The sequence below is a fragment of the Condylura cristata genome, unplaced genomic scaffold, assembly GCF_000260355.1.
Source record: "Condylura cristata isolate star-nosed mole 26May11 unplaced genomic scaffold, ConCri1.0 scaffold00012, whole genome shotgun sequence".
Lineage (NCBI taxonomy): Eukaryota > Metazoa > Chordata > Mammalia > Eulipotyphla > Talpidae > Condylura > Condylura cristata.
In genome coordinates this window covers 6,658,333-6,678,671 of record NW_004567113.1, presented here as the reverse complement: position 1 = coordinate 6,678,671, position 20,339 = coordinate 6,658,333, and the positions used below count along the sequence as shown (strand labels likewise).

The 20,339-nt window shown below is 35.5% G+C and overlaps 1 protein-coding gene across 1 annotated transcript in view; it reads left to right on the top strand.

Annotated features, from left to right (window-relative positions):
- The window catches only part of CCSER1 (coiled-coil serine-rich protein 1), a 939,806-nt gene that overhangs the window by 536,405 nt on the left and 383,062 nt on the right, over positions 1-20,339 (top strand). Inside the window, exon 9 of the mRNA XM_012724198.1 lies at positions 18,464-18,508. Within this exon, the coding sequence (XP_012579652.1) occupies positions 18,464-18,508 (45 nt within the window). The remainder of the gene's footprint in view (positions 1-18,463; positions 18,509-20,339) is intronic.

Genomic DNA, 20,339 nt, shown 5'->3' with positions numbered 1-20,339 from the left:
CAGTCACAAAAGGAGCACTATTGCATTGACTACTAGAAGCAAATTACTTTCCACAATCTTGGAAAATAATTTTAGAGGGTTTGTGTTATGGTGTACCACCAAGGTATTACTAGGGTTATAGAAGTTGTAGGGAGTGAATTGCTTATGAAGATGAAAAATAGATTGTTCCTTATTCTGAGTCATGATAACACAATTTAATTTTTAAAGGTCCATATGGAATTTTATCTCATTATCTATTGATAATAATAATATGAACATTTTACACATATGCTTACTTAAACATGAAAACCTGAAATGTATACGTGCATTATTAATTCAATAAATATATTTAACAATAAAATAATTAGCAAAATCTAACCTGATTATTCTGAGATGTTTAAACAAATTCCTTAAAGCATAATATTGCATTTGTTAGTGGATTACCAATTTATTTTACTTAAATTATTTTCTAATACATGTGAATAAAAATTATAAATACATTTTTACTAAATTATAATGGAAATGTTTCATTCATCATTTTAGAATCCATTTGAATATTTTTCCTAATTCATATCATTAAGTTAAAATGTTAGGAAAAAGCTCAGAGAGATTTATTCTGCTAGTTACTCAGTGTATTATGTCTACACAAAGTTCAATTTATAGTATATAATAGTTATAATAAACATTTTTATAAACCTTCATCAACTTTTATTTAAATTGCATTTATTTAAAATTTATTTTAAAATCAAATAAATCTAAATTGTATACCTAAATCTAGTATTTTTACTTTCAATCAAGTAATTATTGTTCCTCATCATTTAGCACAAGATGTAAATGGGATAATAATGGAAATAATTCAGAAGTAGGACATAAGGAAACCACTTTATTGAGGACATTATTCATGTAAACTATTTTCAAAAATATCAAAATGCCGCAAAAATGGGTCACAGTCTACAAATGATAGATTTGGGTTCTGAAACAAATGTTGCATAGTTGCCTCCTTAAAAAGCCATGCCATTTAGAGGCAGAACTAATTATCTTAAGGCTCTGCAGTCAACTGTTGCCAAATGGTCTCACAGTTAGCAACAGAAGAGAAATGAAGCACAAATAAGCAAACCTTGGGGACTCACCTGTCCTCCTTTGCAGCCAAGATTATTCTTCCTATGGTGTCAGGGAACAATCAAAGTATCTAAAATTGAAGGTGACTCAGGAAAGGGCAAACTGAAAAGTGGAACTCTTGCAACCAGGTTGTTTCGTCTCAGTAAAAGAAAACACATAACATGGTAAACGAATATATAGGAGAAAAGAATATATTATAAAATGTGTCTACATAGTTATGATGTATGAATGGCAAAGTAGAACAAATGCTGGCATTTTATATCTATGGCTCTTCACTGACTGTATAACCTTGAGGATTATATTCCTTATTTCTAAGACTCAGTTTCCACACAGATGAAATAGGATGATTGGCTGAATGGTTTATTAATATGGGTTATAATGCTAACATTCTGTAAATACTCCTGTAAACATACACATTTGGAAATTGTTTAATATAGGTACTACAAAAATATACTTTAGCTGCCTTGTTGCAGTACATAGTATGGGATCTGACACACAACAGGTATTCAAAGCAATATTTACTGAACTGCTTAATAAGTGAAAACGTAAGATGGGGGTGGGGAGGTTGATTGAATGTCAGTCAGTACATGAACAGCATATGCTAACACTAACATTACTTTAGTGACTTTCTTTTCTCCTTAAGATAAACTGAGCCCTGAGTGGCTTGAAGTCCTTAAAATTAAGTCTCATATTTGTCTGATTATTTTCCATACAATATCTTTAAGCTGGGGTCTAGCAGCATTCTGATGAACAATACTGGCTAACATTTGCATGCTCACAATTTCAAGTTGGAGAAATTAAACAACAGTGTCAGCAGAGTAATAGGCAGTATTTAATTTCCAAACTGACACATGGTGACTATCTAATCCTTGCCAAATGAATCTGTAGAATTAACTAGTTTCTTCTTATAACAAATCACTGTACTAGTTGCAAGTAAGTCTGATGATTATTAATTATATATATAATATGTACCTGATTCTTGAAAGATGTTATCAGAATAGGGATAAAATCATATTTCAAAAGAGTTGTACCATTATTAATGTTAATAGATTTTCCAGACTGATCCAATTTGCTGAAGTTAATAATGCAATTGCAGTTAAGTTAGACACTACAATAAAATAAAAATAGTGATTATATTTTTGGGTAGGTCCTTAAGTTTGATAAGACACTAAGCTAAATTATGTTCCATTGATTTGTCAAAATTATGGAGCATTCTTCTGTCACATGAAACTTTAAACCATGGTACATTTTGTCACTTGCATTCTGAGACTCACATTTATATTTCTGTTCTGTTTTGTTGTTCAAAGAAATTAATCATGACAGAAATAAATACAATTAATAAAGTAAGAGTGACAGTAGTGGATTTGGACACAACCTAATTTATTTGTTTAATACTGAGTTTTCAAGAGAGTGTCACATACAATATAAAGTTGTAAATTTAAAAGTGTGAACTTTAAATGCAGAAGCTGAATGCTACACCAATTTATAAAGTAATATTAAAAATATTAAATCTAGAGTGAAGTTTAAATAATGCACTTACACTGGCCTTGGTTACTTGTTAATAGGTTGGAGTGTTTTTTAAGTAGCTGAGAGAAAATTTTATTTTTTACAATTTATTTATTTATTTATTCATACAAGAGCAGAGGTGTGGGGGTGGTGGTGAGAAGATTCATCTGAGACAGAGTGGGGAGCAGAGCAAGCAGATCTATTGAAATGCACTGCTGAGGGGAGCAGCAGGTGACAGGAGGTGTCTGCTGCACCATGTGGGTCAGCTTCCTGGCTGGGGATCAAACTCGTGCTGCAGTGGTTGCAAACAGCTTCATAGTGCTGAGACTTAACATCTTGCATCTCTAAAGTGGCCCAGCTGAGATAAAAGTTTAAAGAAAAAGTAAGCCACTAGTTAATGTAAGCAAAGCTCACATCTATCAATATAATTATTTAGTTAAATTCATTAGCTATCAAAGCTCAAATAAGTTTAAATATGTAAGTCATTAATTTTCTAGCAGGAAAAAAAAAAGATCCCAGTTGGTTAAGGCTAAAAAAGAAATATTCAAGTCTATCCTGTTCAATTTTCAAATTTTACTATGAAAGGATTTTATCTCATAGACTTAAGGCATTTGTTGAAGTTCAGCAAGGGAAGGTCACCAAGTTATTCAATTGACTTTTCTTCTGAGGTTTTCTCCACCACCAGAAAAACTTTCAGAGATTTCATTAGTCAGAGTGTGAACGTAGCAACTGAGCCACTCAACCCACCACCCTTCCAGCCCTCCCTGACACCATAACTGGATCAGAAGTGCTCTGGGGAAGGCATGGCACTAGCCCAGATCTCACAAGACCCATGCAGTGGCATTTGCTACCAAATAAATGCACAGAACAAAGTACAGAAGAACTCATACACAGCAAAAGCTCCAGCTATAGCAAGGCGACCCAAACCAAACATTGGTGAGAAAGAAAATAAAAGTGGTTAACCAAGTTTTCAGGGGAACAGTACATCACAGAGAGAAAGCAAAACCACAGAACCAACCCCCAAAAACATGGAATAGCATTCTTTTTTCACCTACTAGATGTAGAATTCAACATTGTCATAATTTAAAAGATTAAAGCATTGACCCAATATAAAGACAACTAAGAAAAGCAGGGCAGAGATATATTAGGAAATCCATAAAAGGAAATAATTGCGATAACAAACAGTGCAACAAACAGAAGACTAATACTGAAATTTTAAATAAAATAACAGAATTGAAGATGTAAAAAGATGAGTGGAAGAGGGAAAAATTCTGGAGATAGCCAAATGGAAGAATGAATAAGTGATTTAAAAAACACAGATGAGGCAAGAGTCAAGCTAGAAAAAGGAAGAGAGAGAACCCCTCCCTGGTGGTGCAGCTTGGTTGGAGCACAGCTCTGTAAGCTGGCGGTGACCACTTCAGTGAGACGATGATCCCTGCTCCTGGAGGTGATACACAGATTGAGGCAGACTTTTCCTGAACTGCTCCGTGCTCCCTTCAGCAGTGTAATTTGACCATCTGCCTGTTCTGCTCTCCACGATATCTCTGGTGAATCCTCTCACTGTCCCTGCACCTCTGTCCTGTACTCCAGTTCTGATTGCGTAAGTAAATAAAATCTTTTTAAAAATGTAGAGAAAAGAAGAGATATAAAGGAGCAAGGATGAAGAAACACTGAGATGTCTGACACCATGAGGAAGGTAATATAAAATCAGAGGAATCCAAGAAATATAAGACAGAAAGGAGAGAGCTGAACAACTTTTTAAAGATAGACTGGAAGAAAACGCCCCAAAGTTGACTTAAGGAACTGAACATACAAATACAAGAAGCAAAAAGAAGAGCAAAATGCCTATATAAAAGGAGACGTATGGCAAATCATATAGAAGTAAAGCTGTCAAGAGTCCTAGACAAGGAAATAAATATAATGGAGCTGATAAAGGGGAAGAAACAGGTAACCGATACAGGGACAAAGATTGGGCTACTTTAGACTTCCCTGAAGAAGCACTGTGGGCAAGGAGGGAGGAGTCTGGGGAGACACAAAAGGGGTGAAACTGCAGGGTAGGGATGGAGGACTGTGGAGGAGTAAGGGCGCTTTTTCTGTGGCAAAACTATGGTGACCACACTTAGGAGAAATGCTATATTGTCAGGGGGGGGGGCAAGGATATAAAATAATGATAGATCATTAATAGTTTTTTCTTCTAAATGCAAGCTCTCAGTGAATATTTGTTAATTATTGCGGTGTACACTGATACTCTTCTAAATACTGTGTTTATAAAATTTGATATACTTTATATAAAATATGTACCTGCTATCATGGATTTTACACACTGGCAGGAGGAAATATCCATTACACAAACAAACAATGTTATCAGTAGTATAGCTCAAACAGAAAATTTAAATTAGGTGACATGACACTAAGTTACTTGATAGCGATTTTTATATTTGGTTTTCAAGGAAGCCTTCTAACAATAAGTGTACAGTGGGGTTCAAGTAGCAATGAGCTAAATATATTAACCAGTGAAGATTATGGAGGAAGTTATGAGAAGTGACTGATTGATATAAAATACCTAAAGAAAGATTCAAAGTTTGAGAAAGCATTCAGAGCAAATCTCAAATTTGTAAATATGAATTTAGACATACCACTTTTTCTCCACCAGCATATAGTTACAATGTGCAATTATACTTCATATAGATGGTACCCAAATTTTAGGTTGTGCTCAGGAGGTACTAGAAAGGAACACTTAGTTTTAAAAAAAGGTTGAATGTTTTATACATCAGTCTATTATAAAAAGAAGAAAATTGAGTGAGAAAGTGGTATATTTAAATGACTGAATATCTCTGAGTGTATGAAATACTTTTGGAGTAATAGAAAATCCAAAAATAAAAACTCAACAAGTATGTCAACACTTGTTAGGTGTTACAGATATCAAATTTTAATGTCATCTGCAAGGCATTATTAGCAAGGTATCATCAAAGAAAAGCTTGGGAAAGATAATGAGCTCCTCAGAATTGTTCAAGTTATGTGCCTTAGGCCTTATTTTTGGTTAGAAGGTGGGACGTGAAGTGGAAAACTTTCATTCAAACTTATTTAATTATGTATCTTTGGGCAAATTCTTTTAACTATATGGGCTAATGGTTCTCATTATAAAATGACGGTCCTTTCAGTTACCCAAATCTAATATTCAAGAGTTCTTTGAAGTTCATTAACTAAAGTGCTGAAGTTTCCAAAATATATTTGTTTAGATGCATACATGAACAAACATACTAGGATGTGTCAGATTTGGGAGGAAAGATGTCCTTGTTCTTGTATAAGGTTCCTTCTTACAAGAAATGGCATAACTAAAGCAAGTGAAAACTAGAGAAGTGTGAGAAAAAAAAATTCTATAAATAAATGGCAGCTTTAGCACATAATATGAAGACATCACTGAACTCTCAAACTCTTCTAAATGAAGAGTTGGATAACACTGTAATTTATGATATTTCAGTGAAAAAGAGATAGTTCTCACATGACTACTGGGGGGGGTTTGTTTGTTTGTTTGTTTGTTTTTAGTTTGAAACTATTTTGGTGACTAAAATTATAGGTCCTCTACATGATCAAGAGATATCATACAGATGTTTATGTACCTATAACCTTCTAGGTAACTTTTTTTTTAAAAAAGATTTATTTATTTGTGCATACAGAACTGGGGTACATGCCAGAAGCTCAGGGGCGGCGAGAGGCTTCACCAGAGACAGAGTCCAGGCAGATGGATGAAGTACACTGCTGAGGGGAGCAGCGGGCGGGTCAGGAGAGGTCTGCCACGCCATGTGGTCACCTCCCGGGCAGGCGGGAATCGAACTCATGCGGAAGCGGCCCTAGATTCTCAGTGCTGTGCTTTAACCCGCTGCGCCACCAGGGAGGGCCCTAGGTAACTTTTAACTACTCTTTTGATTGTTTTATTATTAAATGCCTAAAAATAAACACATGCAAAAAAGAAGCAGTTTAAAATGGCACCAAACAGACCTTGGTCTTTTAGAAATCAGTGAAGGCTATCATTGCTCTCTGCACTCAAAATATGATATTGGGTGAAAATTTACTATAAGTATATTATCTTGTTATAGACGCAGGAACACAGACCATGTCTTTTAGTGATATGACACTAAAATACATGTATGCTTACACACTTACCTATTTACAAACTAACACACAACACAAATGTAATCAGCTAGACTATAAATTCCAGAAAGGTAATAATTTTTATCTGTTTTGTTCATGACAATTTCCCCAGCTTCTAGGAGAGATTGGCCTATGACTGTTGCTCTCCACATGTGGTATGCATGGATGATGTGGAACGTATAATTTAAGCTCTTAAAGCGGTAGCATCCCTCAAAGGTGTTTGAAAGTGGAGTTATTGAATACAATAGAATTTGTGTAAAACTGTTAAATGTGTTCACTCTTTATAAGGAATAAACTTATTTTCCCAAGTCAGAAACACCTAAAAACCTATCACTTTTGCAGTGCACTTTTAAACAAGTGGTTTAAAAATTGTTGATCAGGCCCTCCCTGGTGGCGCAGCAGGTTAAAGCACAGCACTGAGAATCTGAAGCCACTTCGCATGAGTTCGATTCCCGCCTGCCGCTCCCCCGGAGGAGACCACATGGCGGGCCAGACCTCTCCTGACCCGCCCGCTGCTTCCCTCAGCAGTGTACTTCGTAGATCTGCCTGTTCTGCTCCCCACTCTGTCTCTGGTGAAGCTTCTCACCGCCCCTGAGCCTCTGGCCTGTACCCCAGTTCTGTATGCACAAATAAATAAATCTTTAAAAAAAAAAATGTTGATCAGAGAACCTGTAGAAACAACAAAAAAGAAGGCAGCATAGAGCAATGTATATAGTTTTGTTTTGTGTGTTTAGTTACATGTGTGTGAAGACATTGTCGGATTTTAATATCAGAATAACATTGTTCTCACAAAATGCGTCTGCAAGTATTTACTCTTTCTCAATTTTTGGAACAATTTAAGAGGTTTATCTTTTAAGGTCTGGTAGAATTCTGTGATGAGCTTATTCCTGGATTTTAACTTTTGGACACAAATTTGATTTTTGTTTTATTGCCCTTGCTATAAATACTTAGCACCACTCAGCAACAACAACATTTGGATAATTGCAGTGTTTTAGAAACCAGTAAAAAGATTCCTCAATTGGGGGCCTTCCAGATGGCACAAGGGGTTAAGCAAAGCACCATGAAGCTATCCACAACCACTGCAGCACTAGCTCAATTCCCAGCCAGGAAGGTGATGCACATGGTGCAACAGACCTCTCCTGACCCCACTCATTGCTCAGCTCAGCAGTGTATTTTGGTACAACTGCCTGTTCTGTTTCCTACTCTGTCTCTGGTGAATCCTCTCACCCCCACACCTTGACCTATACCCCAGTTCTTGTATGCATAAAGAAATAAGTCTTTAAAAACATTCCTCTTGACCCTTCCTGCTGGTGCAGCGGGTTAAAAAAGCACAGCACTGCAAGCTAGCCACACCTGCTTCAGTAACAGTGTAATCCCAGGCCCCTGAGGTGGTCCACATGGTGCAGCAGACCTCTCCTGTCTCTACCACTGCTCCCTTCAGCAGTGTACTTCTTTGCTCTGCCTTATCTGCTCCCTAGTCTTTCTCTGGTGAATCCTCTCACTGCCCCTGCACCTCTAGCCTGTACCCCAGTTCTGTATGCTTAAATAAATAAATCTTCTAAAAAAATAGCTTCCTCTTATATATATTCCAATGTGGAAAGATAAATACTACATCATCATCATCATCAATTTGTACAATATGTTGAGCAGTTTTAAATATCCCTACAGGTGAAGTAAGCACTAGATTGTAATATTAAATAATGTGATAAACGTAGAACTCTTGGGGGATGTGTGATATGAACAGACTAGAGAAGAGGCGTGAATTGGCCATGCAACTATCTAGATGAGAAAATTCTGCCTGGGAAACCCGTCTAGTTAAAAATCTGTGGTAGAAGAATACCTGAGGTATCCAAGTTCTACCAAAAGAGCCATATTCTGCAGTGGAGTGATGGGGATGCTGCATGGGAAGAGATGGTGTCAGAGACTATAAATAGGTAAATCATCAAATAAATAACCGTATTCTACTGATTAATGCTCTCTTTGATAATTCTCTCTTAGTACCTTCCTACATGTGCCATGGTAAGCATAAAAAAATAAACAAATTAATGATTCAATTATTTGGTATCACCGAAGAAAAAATTTTCAAACATTCTGAGGAGACAGATTCCCTCAATTTGATTTAATACAATCCACGTTGATTAAAGTCACAGTTGAATTGATTGATATTTACTACAGTGGATGAACTTTAAAGAAATCTACTTTTCATAACAGTATTTAGGGATACTTGCTCTCTGACATTGTGACTTTAACTTTTTATTGAAGAATTAGATTAGCAACTAGAGGTTGTCAAAATAATGTTCATAAAATCTGTATACTTGGGCCCTCCCTGGTGGTGCAGCGGGTTAAAGCACAGCACTGAGAATCTAAAATTCCTCATAAGTTCAATTCCCGCCTGCCCCGGAGGTGACCACATGGTGTGGCAGACCTCTCCTGACCCACCCGCTGCTCCCCTCAGCAGTGTACTTCGTCGATCTGCCTGTTCTGTTCTCCACTCTGTCTCTGGTGAAGCCTCTCACCGCCCCTGAGCCTCTAGCCTGTACCCCAGTTCTGTGTGCACAAATAAATAAATCTTTAAAAAAAAATCTATATACTTGATTAATCCCACCTTTGAAATGGAAAAAAAAAATTTCATTGCAAATGACCACCCAGCTATATACATCAGAAACTAGGAAATGTTCTAGTTTTAGGACAAGTTTCATTGTAGTTAAGCTCATAAAATATTAGGACTCTAAGTTCCTGCAGCAGAAGGAATTAAACGTATGCTTTATACCAAGATGCACTGCTAGAAACCTGGAGACATGGAACAGCTATGCTTGCTTAATATTTTAGCTTGCCCAGAGCTCTGATAATCACAAACTCTCTGAAATGTTACTTGGGACCATGAAATAACATTAATTTTCTTATAATCTTTGCCCCAGGAAATATTTCAATTGAATTTTACATTTCTTTCCAAGAAATCCGGAACTCTGGATTCCAATCTCATTTACTTAAACTTTTTCACAGTTATTTTAAATCCTAAATGAATTCAAAACCAGTGAGTTACTATCTTGCATTATCTTTTTTAATATAAAAAAAGTGACATGGTTTAGATGTATTTTAATTTAATTCTGGAATCTGGCTTACTTATCTAATGGGTTTACTCAATCATTAATTTATTAAACACATTTGTTTAATGCATGTTAGATAATCATGCAATACGAAAGAACATACAGTAATAGCTACTTCTAAAGTTGGTTGTAGGGGAAACAAACAACTCAGTAATCAGGTGCTGTGGTTTAAAATTCAGTTCTACCTCCTTTCAGTTGGATCCCTTTAGAAAAGTTAATTAACTTCCCTTTGTCTGTTTTCTGAAATTAAAATTAAAAAGGTGTTTGCCTCTTAGTATAATTGAGAAGAATAAAAAGTCATGTAAAGCACTTAACATTGTGTCTGCCATCTGGTAAGAATGTAACTTTTTTTTTTTTTCCTATTGCATGCTTGTGCATGCTATTAAAATCAATATTGCTTGGGGAATATGGGATAATGATCTACTTTTAAAATATCAGAACTTTAAAAACGAAGAATAGTGGATACCCTAAACATAATTATGTAACTTAATGTTTGAAACAAGAAAATAAAATTTCTCAGCGAATGGGTAACAGGTGTTATGGTACTGTAACGTGGCTGAAGCCAAGATGTAACAGCGCCCCCTGCAAAGGGTACCATTGAGGATTGATAGGGTGAACAAGATATTGGTGGGGTAGAGATGCTGATGAGAAATATAAGGGGCAACAGAAGCAGCCCCCAGGATTTCAGCTTGTTTTGATTTTCTGTGATTCATGGTCAACATTTTCTGCCCCACCGAGTTGATCTTCCAGAAGGCTGTTGTGGGCCTCTGAAGGAACAGAGAGGCTTCCACCAGCCCAACTGAGAGGTGAAAAGTTTGGAGACTTTGCAAGTAGCTGAGCGACTGAAACTGCCTCTGTTTTTGCTGCTGTTAAAGCCTGGTAGGGAAGGCAAACTGTTAAAGCCAGGAACTGGGCACCTCCCCAAGCTATGTGAATGTGGCCATTTGTCAGGTCTTCAGTTGTTGACACCACTGTTTTCTTTTTCTTTTTACGATTTAATTATTTATGCATATAGAACTGGGGTACTGGCCAGAAGTGAAGGGGCAGTGAGAGGATTCACCAGAGACAAAGTAGGGGAGCAGAACAGGCAGATTGACAAAGTTCACTACTGAAGTGAGCAGCAGGCGGGGCAGGAGAGGTCTGCGGAGCCATGTGGATCATCTCTGGGTGGGGATCAATTTCTCACTGAAGCAGCTGTGGCCACCTTGTAGTGCTGCATCCTAACCTGTTGTGCCACCAGGGAGGGCCAACAATGCTGCTGAGTGTCACTTGTCTGGCTCTGTGCTGGTACATCTCGGAAGCTCCATGAGCATTTTCCTTTGTGTCTACTGCTTTTGTGAGTTTGATCTTAGCCTACTGACTGATTACTATGTGCTCCACATCCACAGTGGTGGAAAGACACCATCCATCTTTGGAGAATTTGTGACTAGGGCTTTAAAACACCAGACATTGTTTTGGATGAGTAAACTGCCATTTTTGGCCTCAATAACTCTTGGTCTTTTCCTATTTTTAAAAATAAATCCCATTATTGCTGTTCTTTGAACCTGAGTAGCCTTGCAGTTGTGCATGTAGGTGAAGAACCGAGATAGTGAATGATAAACTATTTGGGCAGAGTCCTTGGCCAGTTTTAATGCTCCTTATTGCCCCGTATCAATGTTAGGTGTCAAAGATAATTAGAAGAATGAGCTAAAATAAAAGAGCAAGATGATTTACTAATTTTTGATAATTATTTGTTCTTTGCTTTTAAACATAATTAATCCACATCCTAATGGACTCTAAATATTTCAATTATGTACAGTACACATTTCTCTCTAAATTATAATTCCAACAGAATATAAGAACTAAAAAGTTTTTCTTATATAGTGGCTAAAAAAGAGGTTTTGGTATCACGGAGACTATTTAAACAGTGTTTATTAACTTTGAAGGAATTTTGGAAATTATATTTAAAAGTAAAAATCTTGCATTTTCAGTTGGGTAAGCAGCCATGGAATAGTATCTGAATTCCTAAGACTGTTCTATAAACCTATGACTGGTGACATATCTCAATATTATTACTTATGGAATGATTCCTAGGTGAGCCTGATGTTAGAAATCCACATAAAAAGTAAAGATTTTTATTAGTAATATAACTTGAATGACACTGATTTTAAACTGTTCAACAAGCTAAGAAATGAAAAGTAGAGACTCAAATAAAAAAAAATCTTAGTTTAATAACCAAATAAGCTTCCTAATCATTGAATCAGCTGTTTCTAAACTTGGAATATTTTAGCATTTGGAGTTTCATCATTTTCTCAGAAAATTCACACAGGTAGACTCACAACAAGAGCCTGTATGTGAACCTATTTAAAAATAAAAACAAGGGGCTCTACTTGGTGTCACAGTGGGGTAAAGCACTGCACTACGAAGCTCTCCCAAGTCACCACAGCAGGAGTTTGATACCTGGCCAGGGAGCTAACCCACATGGTGTGGCAGATCTCTCCTGACCCACCTGCTGCTCCCCTCAGCAGTGTATTTCAGTAGATATCCCTGTTCTGCTCCCCACTCTGTCTCTGGTGAATCTCTCACCCACAATACCTCTGACCTGTACCCCAGTTCTATAAACATAAGTAAATAAATAAATAAATAAATAAATAAATAAATAAATAAATAAATAAATAAAACCAGGGCCCTCTCCAGTGGTGTAGCATGTTAAAGCATAGCACTACAAAGTTATCCACAACCTCTGTAGCACGAGTTCAATCCCCAGCCAAGGAGCTGACCCACATGGTGCAGCAGACCTCTCCTGTTTTGTCCACTGCTCCCCTCAGCAGTGTACCTTATCAATCTGCCTGTTCTGCTCCCCACTCTGACTCTGGTGAATCTTCTCACTGCCCCTGCACCTCTTGCCTATACCCCATTTCTGTATCATAAATAAATATTTAATAAATGAGTTAAGTAAATGCAAAATAAAACAAATACATATGGGTACATACGGGTACCCATGCATATATATGTTTACATCTATGTGCATGTGCCTACACGTATTTAATTTAAAACTACAAAGATCATCCAGTACAAATTGTTCTACCCTTCCACCTGCCATATCACCTTCTTGACAATCTAAAGCCTAGAACTGAGCATTAGCTGCATCCCCAAGAATATGCTTTACTTCCTAAAATGACACTCTCATTTAAGAAGAAATAGGACAGTTAGAATCCAAGAAACAAGAATGTTTTACAAGAATATTAATTTTTTTGGACCAGGCACAAAAGTGGCAAAGAAAAGCTAACCATAGCAGGAAATAAGGCAGCACAACTCATTTTGACTAAATAAATAGTTCAAAAGCAGACTAGAGCAGTTAAAAGATAATTTTCATTTCAGTAAAATGTGGGAAATAATTACTATTTGTTTGTAATATGAAATAAGAGTAATGGAAAAAATTAAACTAATACTGGTAACTTCTTAGAGTACTACTTAGTGCAAAGAGAACAATCCCCCAAATAGTTATTTCTATAGCGGTAGTAATAATCATTCATTTTGATAGTGCCACTAAGAGTAACACCATCTTAACATCTTAAGCTACTAAGAAAACTAAATGCATTTGGGGGTCATTTATGGGTAGGTTATTGAGCAAAGTTTTATATGAATTCTTACATTTACTCCTGAAAACTGCTCACTTTCACAGCTGTGGAACCTTGGACATAGAATGGCTAAAAATTTCTCAGTGTACTGTTGTGGACTATGAGTGATTTGGTGGTAGATGCACTGTGGTCATGATACCTATTGGGGATATCCATTAAAAATTTAATAATTTAGGTCTCTCCCTGCTGGCACAAGGGGTTAAAGCACCGCATTATGAAGCTCTCCAAAGCCACTGCAAGCATGAGTTCAATCCCCGGCCAGGGAGCTGACCCACATGGGGTGGCAAACCTCTCCTGACCCGCCCGCTGACTCCCCTCAGCAGTGTACTTTGTCAATCTGCCTGTCCTGTTCTCTATTATGTCTCTGGTGGATCCTCTTACCAACCACATCTCTGGCCTGTACCCCAGTTCTGTAAGCATAAATAAATATTCAAGAAAGTAACAATTTAGTAAAAGAGATGCTCAAAAAGTTATACAAATTTTAAGTCAATGATCTATTAAAAAGAAAACTAAAAAACTACTAAAACATTTTATTGAAAGGCAGTCCTTACTTCAGTCACTGCTGACCAGAGTTGAAGATGGAAATCTGCCTCTTATAAGTTAACTTCCTCTCTGTATTTCCTCTCATCTGTCAGATGAAGAGGTTCCTCTGCAAGTAATTTTAAAGTCCTTCTAGCATTTTCTTTTACCTATGCAGCTGAGGATAAATCTAAAAATGTCACACAGTTACTTGAAGTCTTTTAAAAGCTAATTTTGGTTTTATCCAATTATATCATAACTACTTTTATACTTAAGATGAATTACCACAATGAAATCTTTACCAAACTGGAAGTGAAATATTCATACTATCTGCTCATTAACAGTTTTCTATATTAGAGCCTCCCTCATGGTGCAAGGGGTTAAAATGCAGCACTATGAAGCTATCTGCAGCCACTGCAGCAGGAGCTTGATCCCTGGTCAGGGAGGTAACCCACCTGGCCAGCAGATCTCTCCTGTCTTGACTGCTGCTCCCCTCAGTAGTGTATTTCAATAGGTCCACCTGTTCTGTTCCACACTCTGCCTCTGGTGAGTCCTCTCACTCCTACCTCTGGCTTGTACCCCAGTTCTTATATGCAAAAATAAATAAATTAAAAAAAAATAGTCAACCACATGTAGAAAACAAGGCAACCACATGTAGAAGTATTAGAAACTATATTTCTGATCTTGTGTTTCTGCGGAAGCAGGGAAATCCTTACTGACATGATAGCAATTTTGGAAGGGTTTATAACTATAATAAGAGATATATCAACCTTATGTATATTTTATACAATTATATTGTCACACCCTAGCATAGCTACTGGTGATGTTCATACCAATGTCTGAATGTTGTTCTGCAAGATAGATTTTGTTAGGAAATTCTGCATATTTTACAGTTAATATATTTTCCCTTAATGCCTTACTAAGCTGTCTTAATTTAACATGCTGCAGAATATTTGCCTTGAGGTAATTTTTTCTTCCTACAACTTACAGGATTTGGGCTTGGTCTCATGTGTTTAATTTAGATCAACACAAAAAGTTTATATTCTCTAGTGGTAAAGTATGTATAGTGAGGGAAATATCTTTTTCTAACCATATTCTCCAGAGTGTTTTAAAATATGATTTTCTCAAGACACATTTAATAGATATGATATCCATACTGTTTAAGAATAATGATGTGGGATTTTAAATTAATTAAAAATGTATTAATTTTAAAAGTTGACTGGTTTGTAAACATACTTATTTATACATAGGTAAGTTTATTATTCTTGTCAATCCACTTCAAATTCCATAGTCAGAAAAAATAATTAATTCAATGTATTAGGTGAAGATTATACAAAATATAAAAATATTTTTCATTTAATATAAAATTGTGCGATACATATTTTAAATATAGATAATTTGTGTATGTATAGAGACACACAAAGGATGAATTGAGGTTCCTTGAATTAAATATATATTTAAATATTTCCTGTGTTAAATGTTATTACTTGGTTAATTAGGTTGTATTGGGGCTTGATTGATCAAAGCAAATTGATCATGTTACTTTCAATACAAGTCAGCAAAAATCAAGGTTGCTGCAGATGTCTTAGTAGAAGCTGTAGTCACAGTACTTCTACTAGTGACCTCTCCATTCAACCCTATTGCTGTGGTTACTTGAATACTAAGCCTTGTTCTATTTAGACTAATTTTTGCTATTCTTTGGGGCTTCATATTGCTGACGTCACGCTATAAGTATTCTTAAGCTATGTGTGTACTATAGATCATTTGATTTCTATGTTGAGGCATGTTCCAGCCTAGCTCTCATAACCTGGGAAACCATTTGTCTACATTTTATTTTTATAATCACTAGCTATGATACAACAACACATAATTTAAATTTTGTAAAGTTTAATATTCTCCTTTTAAAAAATGAGCTTTAAAATATAGGTCTTGACTTCTGTTTCTATTCAAGAATTGTAATCAGTCTACGACTTTCATCCTGCTGTAATAGTTAAAAACTGGGTGAAATTTATAGAGCTATTCTCTCACAATAATTAAAAACAAACAAACAAAAACAAAACAAACAAACAAAAAACAAAAACAGTGAAACAACTAATGCACTACAATACCTGGATTTCCCCTGAGGACATTTGGACTATGGTACGTTAAGGGGCAACACAAACAGAACCTCAAGGCTTTGATGTTTGTTTTTTTAGTTGAGAGAAAAAGATCTAAGTTTGGGAAGGACATGGAACCTAGAATTTGCTGGACAGATTATCTTAAATAAGAGGGGGCTACACAGAAGGATTTCTAGAAATCTTAGAAATATGCATAAATGTTTTCCTGAGAATTTTATTTCAATAGCCTTTTATATGTGAGTGTATAAATATATACAACATATATGTACATGTGCCTACAGTGCATGTATATATGTGCACATATACATATACACCTTATATACGTGTGTGTGTACACACACACACATGTAATACCATTGTGTGAGTTCCGATATAACTTCTGGAAGGGAATTATTACTAGAAGATCTTAGGTAAAATATTTCCCGGAGTTGTCACTTCAGAATCTTTTGAATTTTCATTAGCCAAAGTAATGTTCTATTATTGATTAAATGGGGAATTTAGTAGAAAGCACATGAATATCAAGCTACAGTAATAGGGATAACTGACTCTCAAGCTTCAGTTAAATGCTGATGTTTTTAAACAAGCTCAGAAGGATTTGTCTCAGAAGTTATTTTCAAATAACTAGCCATCTACTAGAACTAACTCTTAAAATGTCCAAGGATTAAACAATATATAGCATGACTCAAAATAAAAATAACAATTTGTGATTACCCAAAATAGTACTGGACATGAAAAGAAATTGGAAAATGTGACTCATGATTAGGAAAAATTCTCATTCAATAAAAAAATACCTACTAATAACTGATAATAGAATTAACAGACACACTTTTGAATTGTTATAAGTATGTGTGTCAAGAAGTTAAAGAAAAATGTGAACAGGCCCTCCCTGGTGGCGCAGCGGGTTAAAGTACAGTACTAAGAAGCTGAAGCCACTTCTGCATGAGTTCGATCCCCACCCGCCCCGGATGTGACCAAATTGCGCGGCAGACCTCTCCTGACCCGCCCGCTGCTCCCCTCAGCAGTGTTCTTCGTCCACCTGCCTGTTCTGCTCTGTTTCTGGTGAAGCCTCTTGCCACCCTGAACCTCTGGCCTGTACCCCAGTTCTGCATGCACAAATAAATAAATCTTTAAAAAAAAAAAAGAAAAGTGTGAACATAATGAAATAAATAAAAAATGCAGTAAACCAAATTGAACTCATAGAGATGAAAACTAAGCTATCATAAATAAAAATTTCACTGAGCATATTTAGCAGGTTAGATAGATGATGCATAAATTATTCAATAATATGACTGTGCCAGGAAAAAATATAGTAAGTAGATAATAAATATGTATTGTAGAATAATTAAAGGAAATGAGAGAAAAAGATCTTTGCAGCAAAGTTGATTGTTGATTAAAATATTGAGGATTTTATTTCCTCACAATGGATCAGTAATAGGGTAAGTAATCCATCATACATAAATTTAGACCTTGAGATGTGCAGGTGCAGTGCAGAAAGGTATGAGCTTACTATCTTAGCATTCTGTATGTGTACTACCTCAATTTTAAACAGCATTTTTAGTTTCTTTAATATTTTAAAATTAATAGTGTTTTATAAAATTGTTTCAATTGTGCAACATTAAAAATCAATATGTAAATACATTAAGGCAATCACTAAAATGTAAGTTCCATCCTTTACCATACAATTGTCCCCTTTTACCCAATTTACCCCTTTCTTCCTACCTCTATTCTGGTTGTTATGAATTGGTCTTATCATTAAAAAGGCTATTTTTGTTTTAGTTCATCCATTTGTTTAGTTTTTCTGTGTATTATATAAGCGAAATCATATCATATTTGGCTTTCTTCAAATGACTTATTTCATTAAGTATAATACCCGGTAGAGCCATCCATATTATTCAAATGGCTGTAGTTTGTCTTCTTTTTCTTAATGATTGAGTAATCTATTTCATAGTTGAGTAGCATTTTTTAATAGCTGAACAAATCGCGAAGCTATGTATACAACATATACTAACTACATCTTTATCCAATCATTATCCATGGACACTAAGGTTGTTTCCAGTTCTTGGCTACTAGTTATAATAAACAATACACTTTATTGCAATTTTAGTAAGAGCTCACCAATCACTGATAAAAACAGATGCACAGTATATTAATTTTACTTGCTGTCTCAGGTTCAACTGGAATTGTATTGGTCACATCTTTGAAGACTTACTCATATATTGAGATTGGCTTGTACATGAGATATTATTGTTAAAATATTTTTTCTATTACTGTAATTATTTTGTTTTTGCAACAGTACACTTATTAGTTATAACTACCTTCATCACAGTAATACTTTTTTTTTCAGGGTTTGAACCTGAAAAGACTGGAGGCTGTGCAAACAGGGCGAGAGGTAAGGGGTCTAGTGGATGGGAGTAAAAGAACATGGCACCATGTTGTAGTATGTAGGTGATGGTGATGGTGATGAGGATGGTATTTGTGCATGTGTTTGAGAGGAGTTATTTGTGTGAATATCTTGTCCATTATGGACAAAATGCATTATATATATTTTCATGTAAATATACATGCTCATTGCTCAGAAGCAGAAAAATGCCTAATTATACAAGCATTATTTCTGTTAAAGTGGATTTTTGCAACATTAGGGTCCTCTAGACAGTATAGAAAATCATTTTTAAACAAACAACATGATATTTAAAAAGACTTACTGAGAAATTAGGAAGATTCTACTAATGCAAACTTTTTATGACATATGGAATTTTAAAATCTTTTTCTGAGGCTACTAGTGTATGTGGTATGCACTATTTGATAGTGTTGCTCTGGTAAGAATACTGTTTATAAAGCTTCCTTTTAATTATTGTCAATCTCAGATGTTTCGTTAAGAGGAGAAACCTTTAATAGTACCAAGCATAATATCATATTATCTGCATTATGTGTATTATCATATTCTAATCTAACAGGACAGGCAGATCTAATCTCAATCAGAATTGTCTCCATGCAAATCTGTACATTTCTCTTTGATTCATATTATTGAGAGGAAGGGGAAGAAGAACATATTAAATTCAATCAATCCATATTTTCTTCTTGCCCCAAAATTGAAATTTATGTAACAGCTTTTGTACAAAAGTGAAAATACCTTCAAGATCAGTATATAAATCTTATCTGCTCACCATCTGCGGCTTCTTTTTCTGTAAATACAGGTACCCTTTGTATTTTTGGTATTTGTCCCTTCTTCATTTGCTGTTTGAATTACCAGTTTTGTATTTTTATTATAGGGCATTGTAGTTTTTAGAATATTTTCCATTTATGGCCTTGTTCACCATTTATTTGTTATTTTTCAGCCACAAAAACATGCTTTATTTCAGGGACACCTAGTTGCTGCCTTACATTGACAGAAGAATTGGAAAGCTCATTATAGCTTTAGATATATAGCTAATGGTATTGGAGACATGGATGCCAGTCACGTGGAGGGGGGAACATTTGCTCTGTGGAGGGAAACCTTAGGGCCACTTCCCAGCCTTGTGAGCATACCTACTTTCAGACATAGTCAAAATGGATATAGTTAGAAAAATTACTTAACTTCTCACACCCTAAATGAAAGCTCACACACAAGCAGTTCCGTCACAAATTATTCCTGATACTGAAATGACTTTAAGGAAAATCAATGTGCAGTTACCCAGCTTCACATTAGTATATATTAGTCCAAAAGCAACTATGTGTCTAAAAAAGGAAAACATTTTCTTAGTTGTTTTTTTTTCATCCTAATGACATTGTAATTGATGAAGACTTAATGACAATAATTACATCCTAGAATGAATTAATTTATGAATATCAAGCTACAGTAATAGGGATAACTGACTCTCAAGCTTCAGTTAAATGCTGATGTTTTTAAACAAGCTCAGAAGGATTTGTCTCAGAAGTTATTTTCAAATAACTAGCCATCTACTAGAACTAACTCTTAAAATGTCCAAGGATTAAACAATATATAGCATGACTCAAAATAAAAATAACAATTTGTGATTACCCAAAATAGTACTGGACATGAAAAGAAATTGGAAAATGTGACTCATGATTAGGAAAAATTCTCATTCAATAAAAAAATACCTACTAATAACTGATAATAGAATTAACAGACACACTTTTGAATTGTTATAAGTATGTGTGTCAAGAAGTTAAAGAAAAATGTGAACAGGCCCTCCCTGGTGGCGCAGCGGGTTAAAGTACAG